We start from the raw sequence: 26,827 nt of genomic DNA on the forward strand, positions 1-26,827 counted from the left end.
GTTATGGTGACGCCCAACGCCCAAAAGTTTGATTCCTTCTTGCGCACATCCAAATTGCATAAGTAATCTCAACGATTGCACTGCTTTAGGGTGGAGGGAGAGATTAAGGATTTCCAGTTTTTGTATGGTTTATTTTCAGACCCGCTACTAGGCCATATCTCCCCAACTCGCATTCTATTGCTATCAAGTTGTTTATCGGATTAGGTCCAAAAAGTAACATGATTTCTGCATATGCCGTAATTGTGTGATATCCCTCCAAAATTGATCCCTTGAATGGCCTCCGTCTGTCTGACCCTGGTGAGGAATGGTTCAAGACAAATGGCGTATAACGATGGCGACAAGGGGCAGCCGTGTTTGGTCCTGCTTTGAAGAGAGATAGAAGGCGAGAGTTGGCCATTGATCAGCAATTCTGCGCACAGTTGTCCATAGTTTGCCCTGATATTCTCTTTGCCAGAGCCAGAAAAAGCTACACTCGATCCGGTCAAAGGTCTTCTCTGCATCGAGGGCTAGCAAGGCCACTATAATGCCTTTGTTTCCTACCTTTTCTAAGATGTGGGAGGTACACCTAATTTTATTATGTGTTTGACAGTGTTTTATAAAGCCAGATTGGTCTTGATGTAGGACTGTGGACAGCAGATCCTCCATCCTATTGGCTAGTATTTTAGTATACATTGTAGAATCCAAACTTATGAGGGCTATGCGGCAGTATGATCCACATATACTGGGATCTTTTCCTGTCTTTGGAAATGGCACAATCTTAGCCTCTTCCATAGTAGTGGGTATGCGGCGTGATTGTTGAAATGAATTATATAGGTAGATGAGTTAATACCTTTCGATAGATCTTATAGAATAAGGCTGGAAATCTGTCTGGGCCTGGTGATTTGTTCAGGGAAAGAGCATTTATAATCCTAAGTACTTCTTCGTGGCTGAGATCTAATTCAAGATGATTCCCATCCTCCGGGGCTATACGAGGGAGATTAACTGCCTCCAAATACGCAACCTGGGCACCTGGGTTAGGAGATTCTGATCGGTAAAGATCTGAATAGAATATATGGAACTGTGAAACAATTCACAAGGTTTCCGTGGCTTCTGCACCGGAGGGTAATTGAATCATCTGGATAATTTGTGATCCTGTTCTTTGACGTAATTGTTTGGCTAATAAACTGTCTGCCCTATTGGCTTTTATATGGTATTTATGCTTACGGTGAAGTAAGTACTTTACTGCTTTTTTTGCCTGAAGTAAATTTAGCTTACCCACCACTGTTCTGTATGCTTTTTGGACAGCTTGGCCCACATGCGTCTCCATTCTCCCCATTACCCGGCGCAACTCGTCCTCCATCTCTAGTGCAATTTTTGTTTGTCTAACAGCAGTTTCCTCTATTAATTCTCTGCAAAGAGTTGCTTTAAAAGCATTGCATGTCACATTTGCTAGAGTCCCTTGCATCGAAATAAATTGAAATAACTCCCCGATCTTCCCTTCAGTTTTCCCTCTCCATACTGAGTCTGCCATGATTTCAGATGGGAAACGCCAAGCCCATAATCTGTGTCCACCATCAATATGCAGGTCTGAGACCTAAGAGGTGCGTTGTCCCAAAGTGTAATTGCTTGACAAGTAATTTGGATGACTTTATCTAAGTGGGACTTTGAGACTCAATTTATGAGAAGGACCGGTGGATATGTGAGTAGAAGGTATATTCTTTCTCTGACTCCTTAAGTGCTGGCCAAACATGTCAACAGTGCACATTTATTTCTAAGCAGTTTGGATGGCTGGGATTGCGTGAAATGGGTGACAGTGCTCTGGGCCCGAGCGGGGTCCCAGGCCACATTGAAATCTCCTTGAAGAACAATCTCCCCCATGCTAACGGATTGCAACAATGCAAGAGTCCATTTTAAGATGCCCTTCTGGCCAGTTTTAGCGTATATTGAGGCCACCGTTAAAATCTTTGTGCCAATCTGTACAATTGCAAAAATGTAGCAGCCTTCTTTGTAGACTTTTGTTCGAAGCACTTTAATGTGTAGGCCAGTCCCTAACAGTACGCCAGCTACCTTACCCACTGCATTAGCTTGTAGTACCACAGGGTATTGTCATATTCAGAGTTTAGATCTGTCAGCTTGACATGTGTCTCTTGAGTGCTCCCAAGTCTGGTTGGTAACGCCCCATGAGAGAATCCAACTTCCTACGCTTCTCGGGTGCATTAAGAACCCTAATGTTTAACGTTAAACACTTGAATTTTCTTTATAACATAACTTAGGAGAATCTTACATCGTAAGAGTAACAACATTCTTTAACATCTTTATCAATGACAATGCATCATGGAACCCGCCCCCCGATTTGTTCGCCCAGCCCCAATCTGCTTTCCCCACCCTAACCCCAACTCACCCACTGATCTCTCCAAACATTGTCCCCTAGTGAGAACCAAAGTACCTAACCCATCACAGGGTGTAAAATCCCAGCCGTGGATCAACTATAATCCGAGAGCGACTTGCAGGGTATTTTAGTACCCCCGTCTGTTACCAGAGTAGATAATTCCAAGGTGGTGTGCTCCGTCTGGTAGAAGTAAAAAAAAACTATACTTAATCTTTGCTCTGGTGTTTGCCTGCTTCTGCGCTTCATTAGCCTGGTGTTTTTATAATTAGGGCGTGCCTTCCAGTCCTCTTGATTTTTGTTTTTAGCCTTGTCTATTCTCCGACGTCGAGTTGAAGTCGCCAATTCCCAGGGTTTGGGTTGTTGAGCGGGACGACCAACTGCAATCTCTGACTTTCCCTCTTCAATTTGCAGCAAGGACATTCCCGCTTCTCAATAGGGGATCGTATGTTGTCTCCCTTCCAGAGAGAAAACCTTTCCAAATGGGAAAGTCCACCTAGATTTAATCTCCTACAACTCCAATGTTTTCATCACCGGCTGCATCTCACATGGTTTCTACAAATTTGTCTGCGAGAGAGCTTGATGTAGTTGGATCTTGCTACCATTTGTGATTGGCGAAGATGAACTTGCATCCCTGAGAATCTGCTCCTTTTGTGGGAATGATGTGCAGGCTGCCAAGACATCGCGTGGGCGAGCACTGGATCATTTCTTTTCGGGCCTTTTCTGTCTACTCTGGAAAGCAACACGCTAGCGGCCTCACCACCTGAAATGAAGTCTGAAATAATTTGAATTACTGTGTCTTTTCTCTCTGCATCTAAGATAGTTTCCGGCACGTTTCGAATCCGTGTATTAGAACATGGAGATCTATTCTCAAGATGTTAACATTGTATTTCTAGGTTGTTTGTAAGCCTAACTAGTTCATCTAGGGCAGTATCCCACTGTTTATTTTCCTACGCCTGTTCCTGGATTGCCCGCTCATTGGTGTCAACATGCTCCGCCAGGGAAGAAATGTCTTTGCTAAAATCGGTTAATGACTGCCTGATTTCAGTAGTGAAGGAGGTGAACTGCTGCTGTAATGAAGCGTGAAACTTGTCCTGAAATTCCTGGGAACTTGTTGAAAAATCCTCTTTAGAGGCAGCCATTTCTGGAATGAGGGTGCTAGACCCACCATGCTTTTCACTTGGGTTAGCTGCTAGTTTGTTTCCGACTGAGGGTGTCCCCTGGACCTTTGCCCACAGTTTTTGTATTGGGTTTGTTGTAGTTTGAGGAACTTGGGCAGGCACCGCCTAAGTGATCTTCTTTTTACCCCTCGTTATGTATTGCGTATGGTATTGTTCTTTTTTCCCCGTAGGTGCACTATTGCTCTCCTGTGGAGATTGGCTGCCTGTACCCAATTAGAGGAGTTCCACTGTAAATTGGCTTGACCACAGAGGGACGCGTACAGATTCTCTGATTTGTACCAGGAATTATTCTCGGACCGTTACACATGCTCTATTTTTATGAGCCCATGTCCTTAAGTTGTCCCTCACTTTGATGACGCTGATGCAAAAGGCTATCCTTGTAGTTATGCTGCCCCTCCTCTATGCACAGCCTCCAAGAGGATTCCACAGGTTGGCAAGGGTATGTTTCTGTTTGCTGAGCTGAATGCTGCTGTAAAAGTCCACTTCTCGGTGTGTGGGCAATGCCCTACTGCTTTACCAATGAGCCTGCACCCTGTCCCCAGTCCCGCTCTCCAGTCGCGACTTGCTGTGCTATAAGGCCTTTCCCCCCGATCGGGGAGAGTCTCTGTGGGGAATAACTTCACAGGCTGGATTTAGAGCTCTGCTTCAGGTAAGTGCTTGGAGTTTCCTTTGTTGGGCAATACCCCTGGTACGTCTGGGGGCTACTGGAAGATCGCAAACTCAGAACTCATGGAAGGCCCAACACCTTCCTCCAAAAGGAACGTAGGCTCAGATGGACAGCAAGTTCAACTGCGGTTTATTACAGCCAAAACCAACATGGATTGGTACAAGGAACCAGCTCCTGGAACATCTCAGATCTCCGGCTCGGAGGCCGGTTTTGTAGCGCTATGATGTCAACATGAAATCACAATCTGGGCCCTTCTCCAGCAAACTTATTGAGCGAGTGGATTGGGCGTTGAGTAGTAGTTCCCGTATAGCAGTCCCTATATGCGTTAGTTTACTGGCGCTCCCATTTCAGGTGTCAGGCCTGGCCCATCCCAGTATTGCCATTACTAAACAATGTTTCAGTAAGGGGGTCTGATCATTGTTTCTTGCCCGTTGCTACCCACCGCTAGGGTCATGAACTGTGATTGGCTAGAGCTGTCGCCCCCATGCCTGGGACCCGATCGGTTCTCAGCTCAAGGTATACCTTTTCAAGGTAACAAGTAGAACTATGTCTGCATTGTATTGTGTGTTGACCACCAAAGACTGAGAGTGCCCATCCATATCGTGCAACATTCGGCTTCTCCTGTAACGACTTTGTTGCAGCTTCTGTCTGGCTGCGTGCGATCTCTTTTTCCAGCTGCTAGTTTCGGTTCATCATCAGCTTGACCGGGTCAATTGCTCAGCGACTTTGTTTGGTGCTTCTGGCAGTCTCAATTACTCTGATTTATTCGCATTTACTGTGACGATGTTACTGCAGTTGAGGGAATGGAATGTCACTTGAATCTTGGTGGCCTTGGCAGCAGGCCCTGTCCCACATGCTTGTTCTTCTGTGCAGCCTGAATTCGCTCAGCTGGGGGTCTGTGGCCTATTGTAATTTCCCTAAGCCATAACATGGCTTTTACATTGTGCTAATCTATATCCTCCATATGTTAGTCGTACATGGCTCTGTTAGGTCCCGTAGGTGCTCCTGCAGTTCCGTAGGGTTAATTGCACATAAGCATCTGCAAGCTTGTTCAGGATCTCTTGCTTCTTGCGGTTTCTGCATGGCTGCGATTAATCTAATGACAAAATAATAAACGTGAAGACAATGTGTGGATATGTTTCTGTCCTCTAACTTATACATCTGCACACATGTGTTCGTGTATTCAGGTGCGTGATTGTGTCCCTATGTGCGGATGGTACGTGTGCTTCATGTCTAACGCTGCTATTCGTGATGTCTCTACAGACATTAAGCATGGCTTCTTGGTGCTTTAGTCGACTGTCAAGGGAGGTGTCTTTGGTGCGTCTCCTCATCCACCTTGGGCAACATTTGTACTGCTCCTGGGCTATAGGGTTGACTGACTGGGTACCTTTCAACATACTTGTCCATCATGGGAGCAGTAGGAATCGGTCCAAACTTGTACGACCGCTCATGGTGCCTTTGGTGGTTCTTCCGGTTTGTGTGTTGTGTGGTAGGGGAAGCAGTGGTGGGATTCGACCTTCCCTCTTCACATTGAGGCGCCGCCGCTCTTCAGTGCAGTCATTGGGTGGGGGGGTTATAGTCTGCCGCAAATCGAGTTACTCCGACTGAGCTCCCCGTGCGCACGTCCTCTAAGGTACGGTGGCCATCTTGGAATCAGTACACCCGTCTTTTAACTAATTTTGTGCAATATTTTGTAGGGATTTTAAGTAGTAAATGCTTGAAAGGTAAGCTCTTCTGGTGCTTAAATTTTATTTTAACATAACTGTAGGTCATGTCTCATTTTACAATGTGCCTTTTTGCAATCTGTTAGCCAATGTGAGTATTTTACCCCCTGTTATTGCACAATTGAGATAGGAGTATGTATGCATCTAGCAGAGTTTAGGTTCTAACTAGTTTAAAATAGATTTGTAAAATTGGGAACATTTTTTAATATATGGAAATTGTCTTCTACGTTACCTCTCCAGTTGTCTCTTGACTGCTATACAACCTCTTCTCATTACTTCTTTCCCCCACCACATCCCAGGATTTTAAACCCTCCCTTGCTTTCTTTAGCTTTCATCCACATCTATCATTTCCAGGCTCCATTCTCATTCTTTCCTTCCCTCCCAAACTCCATTGTGTCTTTCTCATATCAATAGACCACATCCAGGTTGACATTGCCATCCCAGTTTTTCACTTGATGTTAATGTTTTGAAATATTGAACTATTTTGAATAATTTTAGTTTATAGTATATTATGAGCCTTGCCCTTTCTCTCTGAACTCGTATGCATCGCCAACTCCACATTCAAGCCTTTCATATCCTGCCCTTGCTTCTTTTATATTCTTAGTCCTGTTATCCTTTCTGGTCCACCTGCTTGCATCTCTCACTTACCACACTTAGTAGCCCCCTCTCCTTCCCTCCGCTTTAGTCTCATGATCCCACCCACTGTGGTCACAACCTTCTCTGCTCCCACCATTGTGTCCCCATGCCCGCCTTCCACCCTTGTTTTCCCCTTCCCCTTCTCTTACCTCTGTCCACCTGCCCCACACCTTTTTGTTCCCCGTTACCACCTGTCAACTGCCTACCCCTTGTATAATGCCATCCACTGTTTGTCTAGGCACCCACCTGTTTTTATTTTCTTCTCTTCATAGTTCTCCCATCTTCATAAAATATGGCCTCCTGCGCCTTTTTTCATTTCTCATTTTCTTTTCTACCCCCTCCTCCCCACCAACCAAATGACTGCTCATACTTTCGTTGCTCACATAACTAGTAGCTGTTTCTGCAGGAATAGTTTCCCCCTCGCCAAATGTGAAAATGTCTTCTGCATATCTTTTGCCAGTTGCAGATATGTGGTATCCTCGTATGATTGTGGTGAATGGCTGAGTGTATGCAAGGGCCTCATAGAATGTTTAAGTGGAGCTTGGAGTGTGGGCGGCCTGAGGATTCTAGAGAGTGACGGTTGGGAATGGGAGATGGACTGGAAACCAGGGCACAGGCTTATTACCTACTCTCCTACCTTTCTTTGACTATGCTATGTAACCAAGAAGAATAAAGCCGGTTCCCTTTTTTTACTCTTACCGGAGTCATTTGAAATGTATTATGAGTGTTTCATATAGGAGGTTTTGAATGATGCTAATGTCCAGAGGTTTTAATGCAATTATGGGAAAACATTTATTTTGAATTTAATATTGCACAATAAGGGATTGTTCCAAAAGGAAAATTCTATATCTGAGATGGCGCTTCCAGAATGGTGCCTGATCAACATCATGTCTGTTAGTGTCCATCATCCCTTTTCAGTAGATGTATAGTGGGCAAGTATTGAGTGCATATGTAAAGTTTAATGCAATTTAGAGAAGTTGCATGCATGTTGAAGTTGCTAAATTAGTATGCGTCTGGAGATGAGTGTGCATTTGGAGCATGCAACTGTAGGTATGTGTGACATACATGGGTTTGTTGAGTGTGTGTGTCAAGTAACACGTTTGAAGTGAATGTGACTGCAATGGGTGTGTGCAGTCGTGAGTACGTACGTTGGGAGAAGTAGGCGTGTGAGAGGTAGCACGCATGTAGTTGAGGGTGAGGATCACATGCTGGCCAGGTGTGATGCCTTAAGGAGACCCTAGGGAGACCGGTGTTTGGAGGTTAAACACAAATAAGTGATTTGTGTTCGGGGAGGATCTTTAAATAGAAGCATCCTATTCCGGGAGGATCTTAATATATAAGCATCCTATAGTTGGACATTATAGTAGGAGACATTGAGGCGTAGGTAGTACGCGTGGAGTTATGGGAGTAGGCTACACTAACCATATTTTTTAGTGTTTTGATTTTGTCTCCTGGGGAAAATGTTGTAGTGTCGGGGTTAGGAGTGATGTTTTGGACTCCTAATGTCTGTGGTGTCAGGAAGTGCAGTTCACGAGAGATGTTTATTTTTTTTTATGCCGAAGTTACTGCGAGTTTACCACACAGACAGTTGAGATAGGTTTTAATTGTCAATGGGGAGACGATGTATTTATTATTGTACTATTATCTAACAATTTTAATATCTGATAAGCACTACAGTTTTCCACCTTGTTGTGCTTGCACTGGGTTTCAGTGTTTTTTATTTTTTTTGTAGCGTAAATCTTTAGCAGGTGCCACAATTTTACATTTTGTTGGTGCTTGGACGGAAATTTTGTTTTGCATGGTAGTGACTGTGCACATTTTACACACCATGTCTTTTGTGGTTGTCTTGTGGTTTATGTGGTCTTTGTCCAGTTAGTCTCTTTGCTTTCATATACATCCTTTTCTGTGTTTTCTTTAGGGGCGAAGGGGTAGGTGCTGAGGTGTGTTTGTTTTGGATACTGTTGGTTTTGTTGTTGTTGGCAAGTTAGGATTTTGTTCAGGCCAATTGTGTACGTGTTGGCTACACTATATTTGGAAGGTATGTTGGTCTCTCTTGGGACATGGTTAGTGCTCAAGTGTGGCAGGCTTGAGGCCAGGAGTGGCAGTTCTGGCAAAAGGTGGTACGTTAGGAGGGTTTATGATGGTAGTTTAGTTTTTATTGTCCATGTGGCAAGGTATGCGCTCGGTGGTGGCAGCACTGTGACCTCGGTGTGGCAGGCCGGGGTAGAAGGTGTTTAGTTTGTTTTGATTGTGATCCTGACATGATGGTAAGGGGATGTGTGGTATCCTGGTATGATTGTGGTGAATGGCTGAGTGTATGCAAGGGCCTCATAGAATGTTTAAGTGGAGCTTGGAGTGTGGGCGGCCTGATGATTCTAGAGAGTGACGGTTGGGACTGGGAGATGGACTGGGAACCAGGGCAGAGGCTTATTATTACCTACTCTCCTACCTTTCTTTGACTATGCTATGTAACCAAGAAGAATAAAGCCTGGCTCAGTATACATTAAGATACCCCTACAACTTTGATGGGATGGGATGGGGTGTTGAGTATGCAGGTGATGCGTGCTAAAAAACGGACATAAAACAAATCTGTCTGCCTCTCTGATGCAGCTGGAGGAACACGCATGTAGCCAATGCTTTGTGGAATTGACCTCCTGTGCCCCCCCTCCCCTACATGGGTTTACATTTTTCTTACCCCAACTGTTTCTATTGATGGGCTTGTTGACCAGAGGTCATGTATACTTGATATACAGGCTGGGTCTATGTTCTTCTTTTACTCTACTTCATTTTATTTTAATTTCCCCTCACCTTTGCTGCAAACCAGAGTGGATAGGCTGAAGACACATTTAGGATCATGGCATTTCCTGCCTTCTTGGCAAATAGATTGTGTTGGACACATGCTTTTTTCGTCTACATAGAGGGTGGTTCTAAGGAGGCTGGGCAGAAGCAGCAGCAATGGACCTCTTCAACTAATGTGGACACTAATCATATTGTGCAGATAGTTCAAGAGCTTAACAGGTGCACTGCAGTGCTATTAGCAGTATGTCTTCTGGAATATGGCCATCAATATGGTGCTCTGCTAGGGTCCTGGCTGTACCCACTCCCTCCAAATTGATTGCTTCTGGACCATGCAAAGCTTTTAAGCAGTCTATAAAATTTAAATCAATTTGTATGGTTTTTTTAGGTCATTTTTAGAAATATTTGGGTGCTAGCACTCTGGACTTAACCACATGTAATGACTTGTGTCAACAATAAATATAACCCGAACTACAATTTGGTAGGTTCAGTGCTGCATTCTCCCTGCCAAAATATGATTCTGTATGGGTTCTATTTATTGTTCCTGCTCCCATCTCTGGTTATTGTACAGCATTTAAGCACCATTTTATACAGAGTTGTCTTTTTTTCAATTCTAATGTATGTTTTCCATTCCCTGTAGGAGAAAGAGGAATTAATTGAAGAATGGCAGCCAGAACCTCTAGTTCCACCTGTGCCAAAAGATCATCCTGCACTCAATTACAACATTGTTTCTGGGTAATAATATCAACTGTACATTAATGACCTAGTTGTTCGCAAAATATGTTGCATATTGCAATATGAAGAGTTAGTAACGCTTATAAAGCACATCGTACAACCAAGATGTTGATGCACACTTTTCTGAATCCAGGTGTTAGTACCCGGTGATTAGAAGAAGAAAAGTGATGGAGAACAGTCTATCTATTCAACGAGTGAGTGGGAATTCCACCTCTGGTGAAATAAGCAGGCATTCCCCTGATTAAATAGCTCTATGTAGCTTGACCACTGCCAAATTAAAGGCATGTATGCTGGGTGCCCTAAGATGGGGGCCAGCTAAGGTGCTACGTTCTTGGGCCCATACACACTTCAGGGGTTGTCACTTATGTTGTGTGTCCTCAGTATTTTGTTTCCCTTCGGTTTTTGAAAAATGCTTAATCAGTCTCGCACATAGATGTGGTGTGGAAAGATTCTCGATGATACAGTGGGTGAGTTATTGTGGGTTTTCGGAATTGACACTGTTCTACTGTTTTTGTTTATAAATGTCTGCAGCCTTTCTTTTTACATAGTAGGTTTTACTGTTTCATAAAGGTTTTAAAGGTTTTTTTTTCAAGTGTGTTGTGGTCCTCTTTAAGAAGTAGTCGTGATGCCATTATTTTAGGGATGGAAATAAAAAGTTGATGGGCAGGCGCTAAAAGCCGTTCCTAGTTGTTGGGCCTCCCCGAGTATAGTTCTCTGTTTTTGCTGAAGTAAATAACGTGGTCATTTACTTTGACAAAATGACTTTGATTTTGTAAGAACGGGATAGCCCTAGTACATGTTAAGTACTTCTCAGAAACGAGGAGCTGGTACATATCGTGCCAAAAGTCTAACTTGCCAAAAGTAACTCCTGCATGAGGTGCAAACTAAAAAGTTAAGTCTGTTATGTTTTAAATGTTTCCAAAATGTGTTCGAATCTATGCCACATATGTTTGAATGGGGCGTGTTGGCATGGGATGTTAAAAACAGCTCTAGGTGTAACTGTTGGTATTGAGCTCTTTTAAGCTACAGACATGACAGAAATAGCTCCCAGCTATTTCAATCGTTGCATGAGCTTTTTCATTTAAAAATAATATAAAATTTCAATGTGTAAATTATTTTGCAATATAGTTTTACTGACAATGTTTTGGCTCACAAATGAGGAGGAACGACCTTCAGCGATGAAAGTGGAACTGAGTAACTTGAAGGGTTTACGTTGGGTCACAATCTTGCCCTCACCCAACCTCCCCACCCCCAAACACTGTGTTCTGTCTGCATTGTAAGAGGCCTATCAGTTGCAAGTCCTTAATGGTTTGATATGTTCGGTTGAACACGATTTTCATCTAAGATCAGGAGATTAAGGTCATTTTCTTAGTGTCTGTCTTTCCATTTTGATGTGGTACCACTGCTTTACAGTGATTTATGAGGAAATTAAGTGTAAATGTGACACTATCAGTACTGGTTTTATGGCTTTTGTTGGATTTGCAGAAATTGTACTAGTTCTCCCAATGTGCCAACGTGTTTCCTAAGTAATGCAGTGTTTGTTTTCTTCCAAGATTTTGTTTAGGTGGGGAGTTTTTTTAATTAATTAACAGTGATTTTTATTTTTTGTGACAGTACTTTGCAAGTGCGTTTAATGAGAACTCTGTTGTGTTTGCAGGATTGGCGGGCGCCAGCTATGATACCCCTTATATGGTAGTGGCCACTGTGCTGCAACATTAGTGCTTTCATTATTGCTGAAAGTTTCATTAGTTCCTGTAGGCAGCAAGACTTGGCCTGCAAATGAGGCCTGTACTTCAATGGATTGCTTTTCTCTTGCAGATTCCTCATCATGCTATATATCCATCATCCAGCTCTGCTATTTGGAAACTTTTCAACAGGGGGTGTAGTGGACCTAGACGCAGCCGTCGATTCGTTTTTTCTGGCTCTCGATTGTCGATGCTCCGGAAGTGATGTCAGGAGTCGTAATATATAGCACGTCACTACGCCCCATGCTTCAGTTACTTCTTTTCTGCGCACTTGGACGCTGCATCGGGAACAGGACTCAAGTTTACATGACCTTTTTTTTGTACCTATTTTTTAATTTTTTTTTTTAACAAACCAAATATAACCGTCACTCTCGCATTGCTTGTGGATTCAGCCTTTTCATTCTCATGGAGAGATTCTTCAGAAATGATGCCCTGATCTATCGCTGTCCATTTTTGGTCAGTCTCAGGTCCATCTCTCTTGCGCATCTGCTCAATTAGGGGGCATGACGTACATCTGTCTATTTTCTAGTTATTGTTCCTCTGATCTCATGGGGTCAACTGTACTGCTCTCTGCCCCTTGTCCAAATAGGTCTTGTATCAGGGAATTCCATGCCAGTATCTTTTGCCCACTTTCCCCATCTGCACTGCTCTTGTCCACACCACTGTTTCCGCGACTGGCCATCTCTGGCCATCTCTGGAGATCAGACCACCATGAGTCTATACTTGAGTTCCATGCCATTGCTTTCCGAAGTTTGGTCAATATGCACTCCAAATCCTTCATTTTGGCCAGGTGCATCCCTTGTCTGCTTCCTCTGGGGAAAAAGGCCCAGCAAGTATGACTCAGGATTCCACACTTGCATTTGGATTCCTCCCCCCGCCACCTTCTCCTTGATTGCCTCCCAGAAAATCCATATCACTGGACAAGTCTGAAACATTTTTTGTACCCAATTGTATGTTTTCTCAGAAAACCTCGATGCAATATCATCTCACAGGGTTTTGGGCTTCACCGACCCCCACAACGTATGTCTGGTCGTCTGGTCACAACTTGGAAGCATGCGCGCCAGGCGCAAAAATGCAGCCGAAGTCCCTATGTGAGAGGGCCAGAAAACTGGCTTTGGGTCGACCCGTCACCAAATCTCCGGCGCGGTCCCTCGTCCGGTCTTAGGAGGCCGATACTGAGGAGCCCCACCCCTGACAAGGGGACGGAACAACATTGCAAGAAGACTAAAACGGTCCCACTCCAGGAGCCATTCCTCGTCTTCCTCGTGGAAGAAGCAGCATTGACGCAAGTCCAGCTCGTCTGAACGAGGGAAGCCCTCGCGAGACCGACCACTCGAAGTGTGGAAAAGTGTTAAAACTTCCATGCTTGACATGGTTAGGCAACAAGCTGCTGTAGGTGCAGCTCTGGCCCCCGACCAGCAAGCTTTGGCGGCAAAAGTGATGCTCGGTGCTCCCGATCCCAAACCAGCATAAGTCACCGGAGGGCTGTAAGGCCGAGGCCAACAACGCCCATCAGTTATCCGAGCATCCCCATGCACCAAAAGAACCTTTTGGCATTGAATGCTTCAGCTTTGGATTTAAAACCTATTCCAAAGCCCTCAGCGCCGATAGTCAGCGACTGTTCATTTGTGCCGCTGTCTAGATCGGGTTTCTTCGACTCGATGCAATCCATATTTGGCATGGATGACCCGATGATCCACTCGACCCTATTTACACGGGACGTAGATTTTTTACGACGACCAGGCCAATTTATATTGGCCTTAGCTTGGGGTCTATAAAGACGCCAGTGGTCTGGATACTTTTCCAGACCTTGAGTTACAACAAAACCAGCCCTATCCCAATGCTAATATCAAGTTCAGGGATCTGGTTCACAGGGCTGTTGCTTCCCTTGGGTTGAAGGCATCCACCACACCTCTTCAGGGCTATGAGCTCACTGGTATATTGGATAAGGGTCCCACGGATGAGCATAGCATGCCATTCAACACATCCATTGTGGACCCTTTAGCTCCCTTATGGCAGCAGCCTTGTACTATTCCCCCTGTGAATGCCAATTTTACAGGGATGTATAGGCCGGCAAGAGGAGACCCTTTGTTCCTTCCCCGGAAGGGTTGGTTATACATGCTGCCCCTATTTCCACCAGACCTGCGGCATCCAATTCCAATCTGCCTTTGGACAGAGAAGGAACAAAATTGAATGCATTGGCCAGAAAAGTGTTAAAACCACAAACATAGCCTGCGGATTCGCCAAGTACTCTGTTGGCTTATGGAAGGCTGTGGAACATGTGGCTGAATACGTCCCAGAGAGTGCCAATGTGGGAAGGTTTTAACAGCTGGTGGAGGATGGGAAGGTAGTAGTCAAGCAATCCATTTCAAATGGGCGTGGACGTAGCTGACTGTGTTGGCAGAGCAATGGGGTCCACCGTAGTAATGAGACACCAAGCCCATCTAAAAACCTCTGGCCTATCTCTGAATGTTCAGAACCGGCTGCTGGACATGCCCTTTAAAGGTGACCTGCTTTTAGGACAGAAAGTGGACATATCCTTGGAGAAGTTCAAGGAATCCAAGTTGGCTGCTAATTCATTGGGCCTAGTGGTGCAGCTGCCAAGCCTTCCTTCAGCTTCACCACCAGGGGCAGAGGCTATAGACGTTACGTACCCTATGGCAGAAAGGCACAGCTCCTGCAAGCCAGGTAAGGGTAGAGGGGCTTCTCGCGTCCCGGAAGGGGAAGAGGGGCCTCTAGATACCAGGAAGCAGCAACCGTGGTAGGGGCACCTGCTTCCTCTAAGCCGCTTTGATTTTCCCCACCCATAATGCACTAACGTAGACGGTTGGCAGGAAATAACTTTAGAAGCCTGGGCCCTGCATTTGATTTGGTGGGGTTGTTTGCCTTTTCTAAAGTGGCCTCCAGACAGCCCTCTACTTCCCCCAATCCAACCGGGACAGGAGCTCCAGGAAGAACGGAGAGCCCTGTTGTCGAAAGGCTGCTGAGGAAGGGGTACCTCCCGATAAGAGAGGGTCGTGTTCGTATTGCCAGTATTTTCTGCTGCCGAAGAAGGGAGGTCGTCTCGTCCCATCTTGGACCTCAGTGCCTTGAACAAGTTCCGGAGGAAGGACCAATTCAGGATGGTGACGTTGAAATAGATTATCCACGCTCTCGAACTTCAGGACTGGCTAGTGTCAATAGACCTACTGTCATGGCCATTGTGAGGGGGCACAAGTTGTGCCACAAGCAGGCTCCCAACAGCACCCTGAGGGCCTTAAAACCACTGCAAAAGGGCTCCTGGAGCCAGTCCTGGCACCTTTGGCACCAGGCTCATGTACAGGAAGGAAGGGCTGTTCAAACTAGGTCCCATTTATGTACATGGGCCTTTAAATCCAACATGGAAGCACCCACACAGCCTATTTCTAAGAACCAAGCCATGCGGTCTAGTGTTTTGGGTGTGGCAGGCCTGGAACTACTTTCCTTGGTACTACTTCACCTGGGCTTTATAAACCACACCCTGACTGCAGAACACGCTTCGTGTTCTGCAACCGGCAGCGTGAGGCTCACTGTGTCCAGCTCCTGGCCTTAGGCATCTTCCTATAATCCTGCAAGAACAAGATTATTCTGGTTTACCTGAGAAAACACCATCCAGCACCCATCATCTCAACTGGGCTGCAATCTGTGGAAATTGAGAGAAGAAGAAACATCATGCACCTGTAAGTACTAGCTTATTAAGGACTTCCGGCGAACCGCTACCACAGCTGCTGTTCGAACATTGCGACCTGCAATAACGAGAAAGGGAAAAACAATATTAGAACACGTGCTTCCAAAACATCAAATTCCATCAGTCTTACTTGAATTCCATCGCGCTATGCCACGCTTCCATCCGGAGCACCACAGCAACATCTGCAACGGAAAAGAGACATATTCAGGGGTTGCTTTCAATATTAAACAACCGCACAGCGCTGTACTTACCTTAACGGATTCCTGGGGGCCTGTTTTTCATCGCACTCTCATCCACTCGCAGCACCACAGCGGCCTGTGAGGAGAAGAAAACGCAGCTTAGCTTTAAAAGACAAAGGCACTGCGCTTCGCGCGTTCTCTTACCTAGAAAACGTGCCTCTCCATCCGGCACGCCAGCATCAAGACCTTTGCACCTGAAAAGGAGGAGATAAAGACATTAACAAATTCCCACCATAAACGGAACAAAGACTTACAATTAACAAACCTACCTACCTACCAGCATATTCGGGGGTCACAGCAGGCCTGGGCCCCAGGAAGGCGTACTGCACCAGTGAAGCAACTCACGTCAAGCGCCCCTGCACAAGAAACGCAGGACGGATAGCTCATCCTACAAATAACTAAGGTAAGAAAAGAACCCAGTGGGAAGGGAATAGGTCAGAGGGAGGTGGGAGATACACCCATTAGAGACAGTTACCACAAATCCTCCCTTCTCCTGTAATTGCAGTTTCATTATTCAGCACTGGGCAACTACGCATCCAGGGTTCCAGATCTCAGAGCCTTCCAGACGCCCCCGGGGAGATCAGGTGAGCGTAACAGAACATGAAGCCTTTAAACCTTATCCACCTGGGCGTCATGGAGACATCTGAAACTGATCAGTTAGTCCAGCTTTTGGGACAATTACGCGCTGAGGTACATGCAGCCCGGCAGGGAACCAATGCCTTAAAATGAGAGTTAAGTCACAAAAGACCGTACTGATGAACTAAGCAAACAGCTACTACAAACACAGGTGGGGCAGGCTCCATTGCCCGGATTAGCCCTATCTGTGCTACACCATCATCAGTCAATCCAGTACAGATAAATTTGCCGGGAGCAGTACCCCTGGCACCACCAGAACCGTTTAATGGAGACCCCAGAAAGTATGCAACATTCATGAACCAGTGCCGCCTCCATTTTCTTTGTAGGCCTGGGGCTTTCCCAAACGGCCAGGCGAGGGTGGCCTTCGTGTTATCATATTTGCGTGGAAGTGCCGCAGACTGGTCTGTACCTTTTAGTGAGCCGGGATGACCCATTACTGCAGAACTTCAGGGGTTTTCAACAGAGATGGAAAAGTTATTTGCTCGACACTTGCATGGACAAGCTCTTGATAACGAACTCCTGTCCCTCCGCCAAGGGAATCAAAATTTGCTGACTTATATTCCCACCTTTAATAGACTGGTTGTAAAAGCGGGGTGGCCAGAAGATAAGAACCACGTTGTTTCATCGGGGCCTACGAGGAGACCTGAAGGATGTCCTTGCTCAAGTGGTAGACCCACCTAAAGACTGTGCAGAGTTTATCAACCTGGTAGTTCAGTTGGACCCCAGATTACAGGATCGACGAACAGACTGAAGTAGACTCGAAAATCATGCCATGTACGTACGTTCAAAAGATAATGTTCAACGTCCATCAGAAAATACCACAGAACCCATGCAGATAGGAGGAGTACGAACCCCTTTAACCAAAGGTGAAGGAGACCAGAGGAGACAGCTACAGTTATGCCTATACTGCGGTAAATTGGGTCACTACCTCAAAGAATGCCCAGTGAAACCTCCAAGGAAGGTGGTAGGTACTACAGAGAAAGAAGATGGAAAGGAATCGGGAAGAGATTCCAAGATGGCCGCCGGCACAGTGTGATGGGCCGACGGCGCTCTCCGGACTTGGCCGTTAAAAGGTGCCCATCACCCCGGCTGCAGACCCGCTGTGACCGCTGCGTGCTCTCCTGCGGTCGTTGGAAGCGGACTTGTGTGCAGAAATCCCCGGCTGGGGTTGACAACCATCCTGGAGCATACCCTGACGGAAGCGCCCCGGGTCTGTGAGGCCCCCGTGGAGCTACGGCGGCCATCGCTCTCGGAATGTGTGGAGGAGGGGGTGACGTGCCCGGAAAAGATGGGGAGCTCTGGCGCTGCAATCTCCCTAGTGCAGTGCTCGCTGCTGAGGAGTTCCACGGAAGAGGGGCCATCGGAGCAGCGGCAACTGGCCTTGTGTGCAGAAATCCCCAGCTGGGGTTGACAACCATCCCGGAGCATACCCCGACGTAAGCGCCCCGGGTCTGGGAGGCCCCCGTGGAGTGACAGCGGCCATCGCTCTCGGAGCGTGTGGAGGAGGGGGTGGCACGCCCGGAAAAGATAGGGAGCTCCGGCTCTGCAATCTCCCTAGTGCAGTGCTCATTGGCTGCTGAGGAGTTCCGCGGAAGAGGGGCCATCGGAGCAGCAGCGACTGGCGGCCCGGCTCCCCGCGAGGAGCCCTGGCGAGCGCGGCTACGGGTGGGCCCTAGCGCCGAGCCCGCTGGGGAGCAGGGAAGCGGTGGTGCGGGCCGAGGCATCGGAGGCCAAGGCTTGATTGCGGCGTACAACTGGCAATCCCTGCGTGACAAGGAGCACAGACGCGGCGGGCCCCCCAGGTGGGGCTGAACACCCGGTGACAATCCGGTGGCGTTGTTTCAGGACAAGACTTGTTGGTTGAGCAGAGGAGTGGAGTTGGCCCCGGCAGGCTTCTTTTCTGCATGCTGAAGCGAATTACACCCGGCCCGCTGAATGTGAAGGTACGCGGGCAGGGGAGAAGGTAAGTGGCTCCCGAGTGCAGTGTGGTACACCCAGTGGTACCTGTTAGCTACAGGTCTGTCCCGTACACACCCCCCGGCACTAGAGGGTCCCAAGACTTTGCGTGTGAAGTTGGTAGCTACTGTTGGGGCTGCTGGAGGCCCCCTAGGAGAGGAGGGGCTCAAGGAGGAAGGCGGAACGGGCTGGCCCGTGGGGGTGGAGGAGCGACACGGACACCCCTGATCATCGAGAGGGCTCTGCCCCAAGTACCGGCAGAAGCTGTACTGACGACCCCGCACAGTGAGTCTTTGGAGGAGTAACATACAGGGGATCAACCGGAGTGACTGTGGGGCTTGCCAGGGAGATGGACACTCCCAGACCCTCAAAAGTGAACAACACCTGCATCGTGCCCGCTCTCGCCGGGAGTTGAGGAATTTTGGGGCAGGGCGAGCGGGCTGGGACAATCCACGCAGAGGAGACGCAAGCAGGATGTCCACGAAACTTAGGGGGATACGGGTGGAAGACTCGCCACTCTTCGGGAGAAGTACTGGGCACTCTTCAGGCGATGTGGCCGGCTCCGGCGGTGAGAGAAGGCTCCGGGGCCGTCAGTGGGAAGACTGGAGAGGACACCACTCAAGGGGAAGTGGAGGATCTGGCACCCTTGCCCACACAGGAACTTTTAGGGGAGTTGCACGCTCTACAGGCAAATCTGACGAAAACCTTTCAGGAACAATTCCAGCTAATACGCAACGACCTGAATGAAGCCATTGGGGAGATGAAACGAGAGATGTGTCAGCTGGGGGAGAGGACTGATGTGTTGGAGGAGGGCCTGCAGGAGATGGGCAACAATATTTCTGCTAACAGTGAGGCTATAGAAAGGCTGGATGTAGCCGCGAGAAACCTTGAGATTCAGATGGAGGACTTGGAGAATAGATCCCGCAGGATCAATATAAGAGTGAAATTGCTGCCGGAATCAGTACCAGACAAGGCTTTGAAGGCGGTGCTTCAGGGCGTCTTTGCTGATATTCTCGGGGAAGATAACACCGAGGCAGTGGAGTTAGATCGGGTGCATAGAACTGGACGTTTGAACAAGGGCCAGTCGGCGAGGCCGAGAGATGTGTTGGCAGCGTTTGCCAGATACGCCCAGGAGGAGGCAGTTCTCAGGGCAGCAAGACCAAAAGAACCCATAATGTACGAGGGCCGGCAGATTGCTCTTTGCCAGGATCTGGCGGGCATTACTCTCGTGAAACTGAAGCATTTGAGCCCACTGCTGAAGATCCTCAATGAATGAAAAGGTGATTTGATATAAATGGACCTTTCCGTTTGGTTTGACTTTCGAATGGGAGGGAGCCCAGCGGCGGGTTACATCTCTACAGGGTTCTACGTTATTTCGCCGAACGAAATTTCATCGTGGGACTTTGCATCGCCGACCCTTTCATCTGCAACATTTTTTTAAAAAAATTATTTATTTATGGAGGGGGGCTGTGCCCCCCCAAACCCCCCCTTACTTAAATAATCATACCTCAACCCGCACAAACATCCCCCCCCCCTAAAAAAAAAAATTAAAAAAAAAAGAAATGTTGGCGATGAAAGGGTCGGCGATGAAAAGTCCTACGATGAAAAATACTTCGACGAAATGCATGTATACCCTCTACAGGAGGGGGCAGACCTCTTGGGTTTAGACCTAGAGGAAGCCTCTGCTACCACGAGCCAGAAAAGTAGGCCCCGAACGTAACAGTTGGCGATAAAAGGCGTAGAGGATGAAAATATGGTGAATCGCAGGGTAGAGGGAAGCCGGGCTCACCGAGCGGCGAGAATAAGTCACAACCCTAATTTGCACTGGGAATGTCAGAGGTGGTAGGCCTCTAAAAGGAGGATGTAAGCGTGCAGGGTTTTTAGGGGAGCAAACATGTTGGAAGCTGAAAGGGCGTTGATGCCCGTATTAGGAATGGGGAGAGAGCGGGAAGGTGTTATCCTTCGGGGGGGGATAAGGGGGGGATGAGGGGGGGGGAATGGGGGAGAAAGGTGGTGGGAGAAAGGTGGGGGGAGAAGGGGGGGGAGAAGTTGGGTGATAGTAACTAGCAGTTGGGTGGGGCGATGGCCAGGGGAACTCTCTCAGGCAGCGGTAACTACTTCTGATGGGTAACATATCAAGTGGCTAACACATAATGTGAGGGGGTTGAACACCCCCCTTAAGAGGAAAAAATGAGCATTTTACACGGAAAGAAAAACCGGACTTTATAGGGCTCCCGGAGACACACTTGAAGCGTATAGATCAAGGTAGATTAAAGTTGCGCGGCTTCGACCAGATTCTCCATGCCTCTGGCCAAAATAAAACAAAGGGGGTGGCCTTGGCTATCAGAAATACGGTGGACTTCAGGGTGAGCGAAGTGATTAGAGATAAGGAAGGGAGATATTTAGTAGTCGGGGGGGGGGGGGGGGAAATTCCAGGAGGTCCTGTATACTTTGGCTGTGGTGTACGCTCCCAACTCTGGTCAAGAGCTATTTCTACGACAATTCCTAAAAGTGCTAGACGAGCAGAGTTGGGGTCAGATTGTCATAATGGGTGATTTTAACATCGCTTGGGACGGGGAGAGGGATAGATCTGGGAGGCGAGGAGGAGGGGGAGGGGCAGTAATGTCGGCATACCTGATGGAAAGGATTGGCAGGATGGGGCTACGAGATGTATGGAGGGAATTGAAAGGGGAGGAAGACGGTTACACTTTCCTGTCGGGAGTTCACGGGTCACAATCTAGGATTGACTACATATGGGTATCGGTAAGCTTGTTGGGGAGCATCCGGGAGGTTGTCACCGGGCCGATTGGGATAGCAGACCATAAAACGGTCTCCATGGTGATGGAGCTGGGTCGGAGGGCAAAGGGTGTGTGGGGCTGGAAACTACCAGAAGCCATACTGAGAGAACCGGAAGTGCGGGAGAGGGATGAAGAGAAAATCAAGGTGTTTTTCGAGAGTAACAGAAAAGAGGACACTGACGAGGTTATAAGGTGGGATGCGTTCAAGGCCACTCTCAGGGGGGAATTTGTAGCCTTATCAGCCCACCGGGTCAAGCAGGTACCGGCTTTGGAAGCCCAATTGGAAGCGGAGGTGGAGGCGGCCAGGCAGGCGTCGAGGGATACACCCTCTCGAAAAGCAATGCGAGAGTATAGGAAGGCACTGGGTCTGCTGAATCTCCTGCGTACAAAAAAGGCGGCGGGAGCCCTATTAGCCGTCAGGCAAAGGTATTATGCTAAGGCCAATAAAGCCAACACTCTCTTGGCGCGTCTACTACGGGGCAAGAAGGCGAGAAATGCGATTACAGCATTAAAGACAGATTCTGGGGCCCGGGTAACTAGGCAAGAGGAATTACGGGAGACCCTAGCGGAATACTTTGGATCCCTGTATGCTTCACAGCACCCCGATAAAGAACTGCAGGAGCAGTTTTTGCAAAAGGTGCATTTGGGGGAAATTAGCAGAGAAACGAGGGATGCCCTGAATCGGGAAATTTCGGAGGAGGTAAGGGGGGGTAATAAGAGGCCTTCCACCACATAATGCCCCTGGTCCGGACGGCTATACTGCGACCTTTTATAAGCAATTCATCTCGCAGCTGGCACCGCATCTGGCTTCATTATTCAACTAATTTTGCCGATTTGGCTGGATTGCCCCGTCCATGGAAGAGGCTAAGGTCACCCTCATCCTCAAACTGAACAAATACCCGGAGGAGAGAACGTCTTACCGACGCATTGCCCTAATTAACATGGATGCTAAGGTCTACACTAAGATTTTGGTGAATAGGCTCGATTCACTCCTCCCAAGCCTGATACACCCTGATCAGGCCGGGTTCATTAGGGGAAGGCAAACTGCAGATAACATCAGGCGAGTGGCCCATATAATTGAAAAAGTCCAGAAAACAAACACTCCCGCGGTCATGGTGACTTTGGATGCGGAGAAGGCTTTTGCCATGTGGAGTGGACATTTCTGTTTCGGGTTATGGAAAAAATGGGATGTGATGGGGAATTTATGACAATGGTGAGGGCCAATTATCAAGCCCCTACGATTAGGGTGATGGTGAATGGGGCAGCCTCTAGGTCAATCCAATTGCAGCGGGGAACCAAGCAGGGTTGCCCGTTTTCCCCAATACTTTACGCGTTCTATCTAGAGCCTTTATTGCAAGCAATCAGGGACTCCTCGGAGATCCGGGGCATTCCTTTTGGGGGGGAACAACAGAAATGTGCGGCTTTCGCAGACATGCTGCTTATGCTGTCGCCACCAAGGGATTCACTTTTGGCGAGCGTGACTTTACTAGACGCCTTTGGGGAAGCCTCGAGCCTAAAAATTAACACTAATAAGTCAGAAATTCTGAACTTAACAGCAAGGGCAGTGGATGGAGAGAGCCTAGGAGAGAATACTTCCTTTCAGTGCAGCCCGGGAGGGATTCGGTATCTGGGGGTGAAAATTATGGTGACTTTAGGGGAGTGGTATGCAGCGAACTATCCTCTGCTCCTCAAGGCAATTAAGAGGGACTTTCGGCGATGGAGGAACCGGAGTGTGTCTTGGATGGGGCGGATAGCCGCAGTTAAGATGGTCACGCTCCCACGCTTGTATCTTTTTCAGGCGATCCCTCAATCGGTCCCGGCTATTTTTTTTTAAGGAATTGAGCAAGCTGATAAGAGAGTTCATTTCGGAGAGGAAAAGAGCCAGACTGGGGGCTAGACTGCTGATGGCACCTAGGGAGGAGGGGGGGCTGGCATTGCTGGATTTTCGGCAATATTATGAAGCAGCACAATTGCGCATCATAAGAGAGTGGCTGAAGGGAGATGAAGGAACGCAAGATAAATTATGGGTGAGGATGGACAGGGCTGTGGCGCACCGGAATCTAGCTGAAGTATTGTGGCTCCCTAAGGAGCATAGACTCAGGCATCTCTATCAGAGTACTATTACTAAACTGATGGCTGATACATGGGACAGACTGTCTGGTCATAGGGGAATCACTACTTTCCCATCCCCTTTCACCCCCATTTTTGGAAATGGGGATTTCACCCCGGGTTTGGAGAGAGGAGCATTTGCAAAATGGTGGGAAGGTGGCTGTAGGAAATCGTGTGAATTTGCTATACAAGAGGACGACAGGTTCTGATATGCGCAGATACGTCACTGGGTATTACACCCAAAGGTCAGATTGGCGGCTACTCGTGATCCAACCCAATTTGAGAAATTCCTCCTTACTAATGATGGCACGAAAGGGCTTATCTCCAACATTTACAAAATATTGCATGAAGCAAATGCAGGAAATCCTTCGGCTTATATGCGGGAATGGGAATGTGTCCTGGGTCGGGAGATGGGTAGGCTGGAATGGGAAGGATTGTGGAGGAGAATACCCAAATTGGCCAAAGCTTCCCAATTACAAGAGGCATGGTACAAGATCTTATTTGGGTGGCACTACACCCCCGACCGGCTGCATAGAATATACCCCTCAGTATCGGGTGAGTGCTGGAGGGGGTGCGGGATGGCAGGTACGGCGGAGCATATTTGGTGGCAGTGCCCGAAGATTTGTGCTTTTTGGGAAGAAGTACGGGAGGCACAGGAACACGCTTTTGGGCGGGACGGGGTGGGAACTCCGGTCCAGATCCTCTTGGGCATATGGAGCACCACGGGGGCAGGAGAAACCAGAGGGAGGGAGAAGGCGAAAGCAATCTTGACCTTGGCAGCAATGTTGTTAATTGCCCAGAGATGGAAAGGCCCAGATGTCCCTAGATGCCAAGACTGGCTTCGGAAGATATGGGAAATCGTGGCCCTGGAGTGGGCATCCTATGCCATGAATGACAAGGTTCAGTCTTTTGCGGCGGACTGGGGTGATGTTCTGAATGTGCTTAAGGACGATTTCAGGGTGATGTGGTGCCAGCAATGTATGAAACTATTGGATTTACAATGAACATTGAGTCGCAACCCGAGTGAAGGGTGAACTAAGAAGGTTAAGCTAGTTGCCAAGGGGGGAAGAGGGTGGGACAGGGAGGGGGGTGGAGGGGGGTGGAGGGCATGTTTTTTTACTCTTTGAATGTTATGTTGCAATAAAAAGAGTTTAAAAAAAAAAAAAAGAAAGGAATCGGGAAAACTACCAGGCCTGGCAAGCGTAGAGGTCTGCTTGTTGAGCGAGAAGAATGAGTCGCAGACCTCACATTTCGCCCTACCAGTAACCTTGATCAATCACCAACTGCCGTCACGGATGCATGCCATAGAGGCATATATAGACAGCTGAGCAGTTGGTAATTACATAGATCGAGATCTGGCAACAGAAATGGGACTTCCCTTATGCACAAAACCAACAACTGAAAAGCTAACTACTGTTGACGGTACAGAAATTGCTTCGGGACCAGTAACCCAATGCACAACAGAATTAACCCTTCTGTGTCAAGATGGACATCAAGAAGTAATCACGTTTGACCTCATCAAAGCTCCTCAGTTCCGGTGATCTTAGGGATGCCATGGTTAGTAACTCACAATCCCCACGTAGACTGGTGTGCAAAGAGACTGACCTTTTACGACGAATGCGCCCACTCTTGCTATCCGAAATCTATACCACAGCTAAACCTGAAATCTGTTCAAGGAATAGTACCGGGGATCGCGGAACCAACGGACACCTTACCAAAAGAATATCAGGATTATCTAGAAGTTTTTCAGAAGGAACAGGCTAACACATTACCGCCACATAGGCCGTATGACTGTCAGATCGACCTGATACCTGGCACACAGTTTCCTTGTGGTCGAATTTATGCACTTACGGAAACCGAAAATCTCCACTTGAAGTCCTATCCGGATCAATACCTGTCTAATGGGTTTTCCGCCAGTCTGTCACCGGCAGCCTCTCCCTTATTCTTCGTACCCAAGAAGGAAGGAGATTGAGGACTTGCATCGATTACCGCGCACTTAATCAAATCACAGTAAAAAACCGCTACCCTTTGCTCCTTATCCCGGAACTGTCGGACCAAGTCAAGGATGCCCGAATCTACACCAAGCTAGACCTCCGAGGAGCATACCACCTTGTACGTGTTAAGAAAAGGATGAATGGAAAACCGTGTTTTGCATCAGGTATGGCCTGTACGAATATCCGGTAATGCCTTTTGGGCTGTGCAACGCTCCCGCAGCGTTCCAATACTTCACGAATGATGTATTACGGGAATTACTGTATGTTTGTGCCCTTGTCTATATTGACGACATCCTGGTGTATTCCCCCTCTGAAAGAGATCATGTGGAACATGTACGCTCAGTCCTTGCAAAACTTCGCCAGCACAAACTGTACTCTAAACTCGAGAAATGCTCCTTCCATGCCACCGAAGTGGAGTTCCTGGGTTTTATTCTCTAGCCAAAGGGAGTCGAGATGGATTTACACAAAGTAGATGGCATCCTTAATTGGCCGTCACCTTCTTCACTTAAAGGAACCCAAAGCATGCTCGGCTTTGCACATTTTTATCACCAATTTAGTCCAGATTTCTCACGGATAGTCCACCCAATCACATTACTGAGAAACAACAAAAAATTCCAATGGACTGAAGAGGTGGAACAGGCCTTTCAAGAACTCCAGAAAAGATTCACCTCCGCACTAATTTTATGACATCCTCGGGCTGATCTCCCTTATGTAGTGGAAACTGATGCTTCCAGCGTAGCCATGGGAGAAGTTCTCTCTCAAAGAGATCCAGAGACTGGCCAATTACACCCCGGGGCATTTTGGTCACGTAAATTCTCACCACCAGAATTTAACTATGCAATTACAGACAAAGAATTGTTGGCAATAAAATCAGCCTTCAAAGCCTGGCGGCAGTATGTATTGGGTGCCAGACATACCATCACAGTAATCACAGATCACTGAAACCTTCAATACTTAGTCAGCAAAAGCCCAATCGTCCCGACAGTTGCAGTGGGCTCTATTCTTCGCAGAATACGATTACGTAATGACATGCCGACCGGGAGTTCGGAATGGGAAGGCCGATGCCTTGTCTCGTATGGGTGTTCAAGAGAAAACTAACAGTACCCTGGACCCTGTTGCCATCATCCCAAGTGAAAAACTACTGGGACTCACCACCACATTGACTGTCGGTGAACTTCAAGATAAGATTCAAACCTTAATGAACCCCGAGATCTTGCAGAAATGGAATTCCCAAAATGAACTTCACATGGTTCTGTATGGATTACCCTACTTCAGGGAACGACTATCTACCAAGTAAAGATCTGCAAGAATTGGTCATGTCTGGTTATCACAATTCCCTGATCGAAGGCCATCCCGGGATTGCTAAGACTCTAGCCAAGGTTAAACAGAATTATTGGTGGCCAACCTGGTGGAAGGACATTGCTCGATTTGTTCTATCCTGTGGGGTATGTGCACAGAATAAATCACAAAAACAGAAACCGGCTGGCCTCCTACAACCACTGGATATTCCACCGGCTCCCTGGCATATTATTTCTCTTGA

At 47.5% G+C, this 26,827-nt stretch overlaps 1 protein-coding gene across 1 annotated transcript in view; it reads left to right on the forward strand.

Annotated features, from left to right (window-relative positions):
- Positions 1–26,827, forward strand: part of SPTLC1 (serine palmitoyltransferase long chain base subunit 1) — a 1,178,456-nt gene that overhangs the window by 148,570 nt on the left and 1,003,059 nt on the right. The window contains exon 3 of the mRNA XM_069625635.1: positions 10,010–10,104. Within this exon, the coding sequence (XP_069481736.1) occupies positions 10,010–10,104 (95 nt within the window). The remainder of the gene's footprint in view (positions 1–10,009; positions 10,105–26,827) is intronic.

The sequence above is a fragment of the Ambystoma mexicanum genome, chromosome 6p, assembly GCF_040938575.1.
Source record: "Ambystoma mexicanum isolate Mex_15411 chromosome 6p, UKY_AmexF1_1, whole genome shotgun sequence".
In the NCBI taxonomy this organism is placed as follows: domain Eukaryota; kingdom Metazoa; phylum Chordata; class Amphibia; order Caudata; family Ambystomatidae; genus Ambystoma; species Ambystoma mexicanum.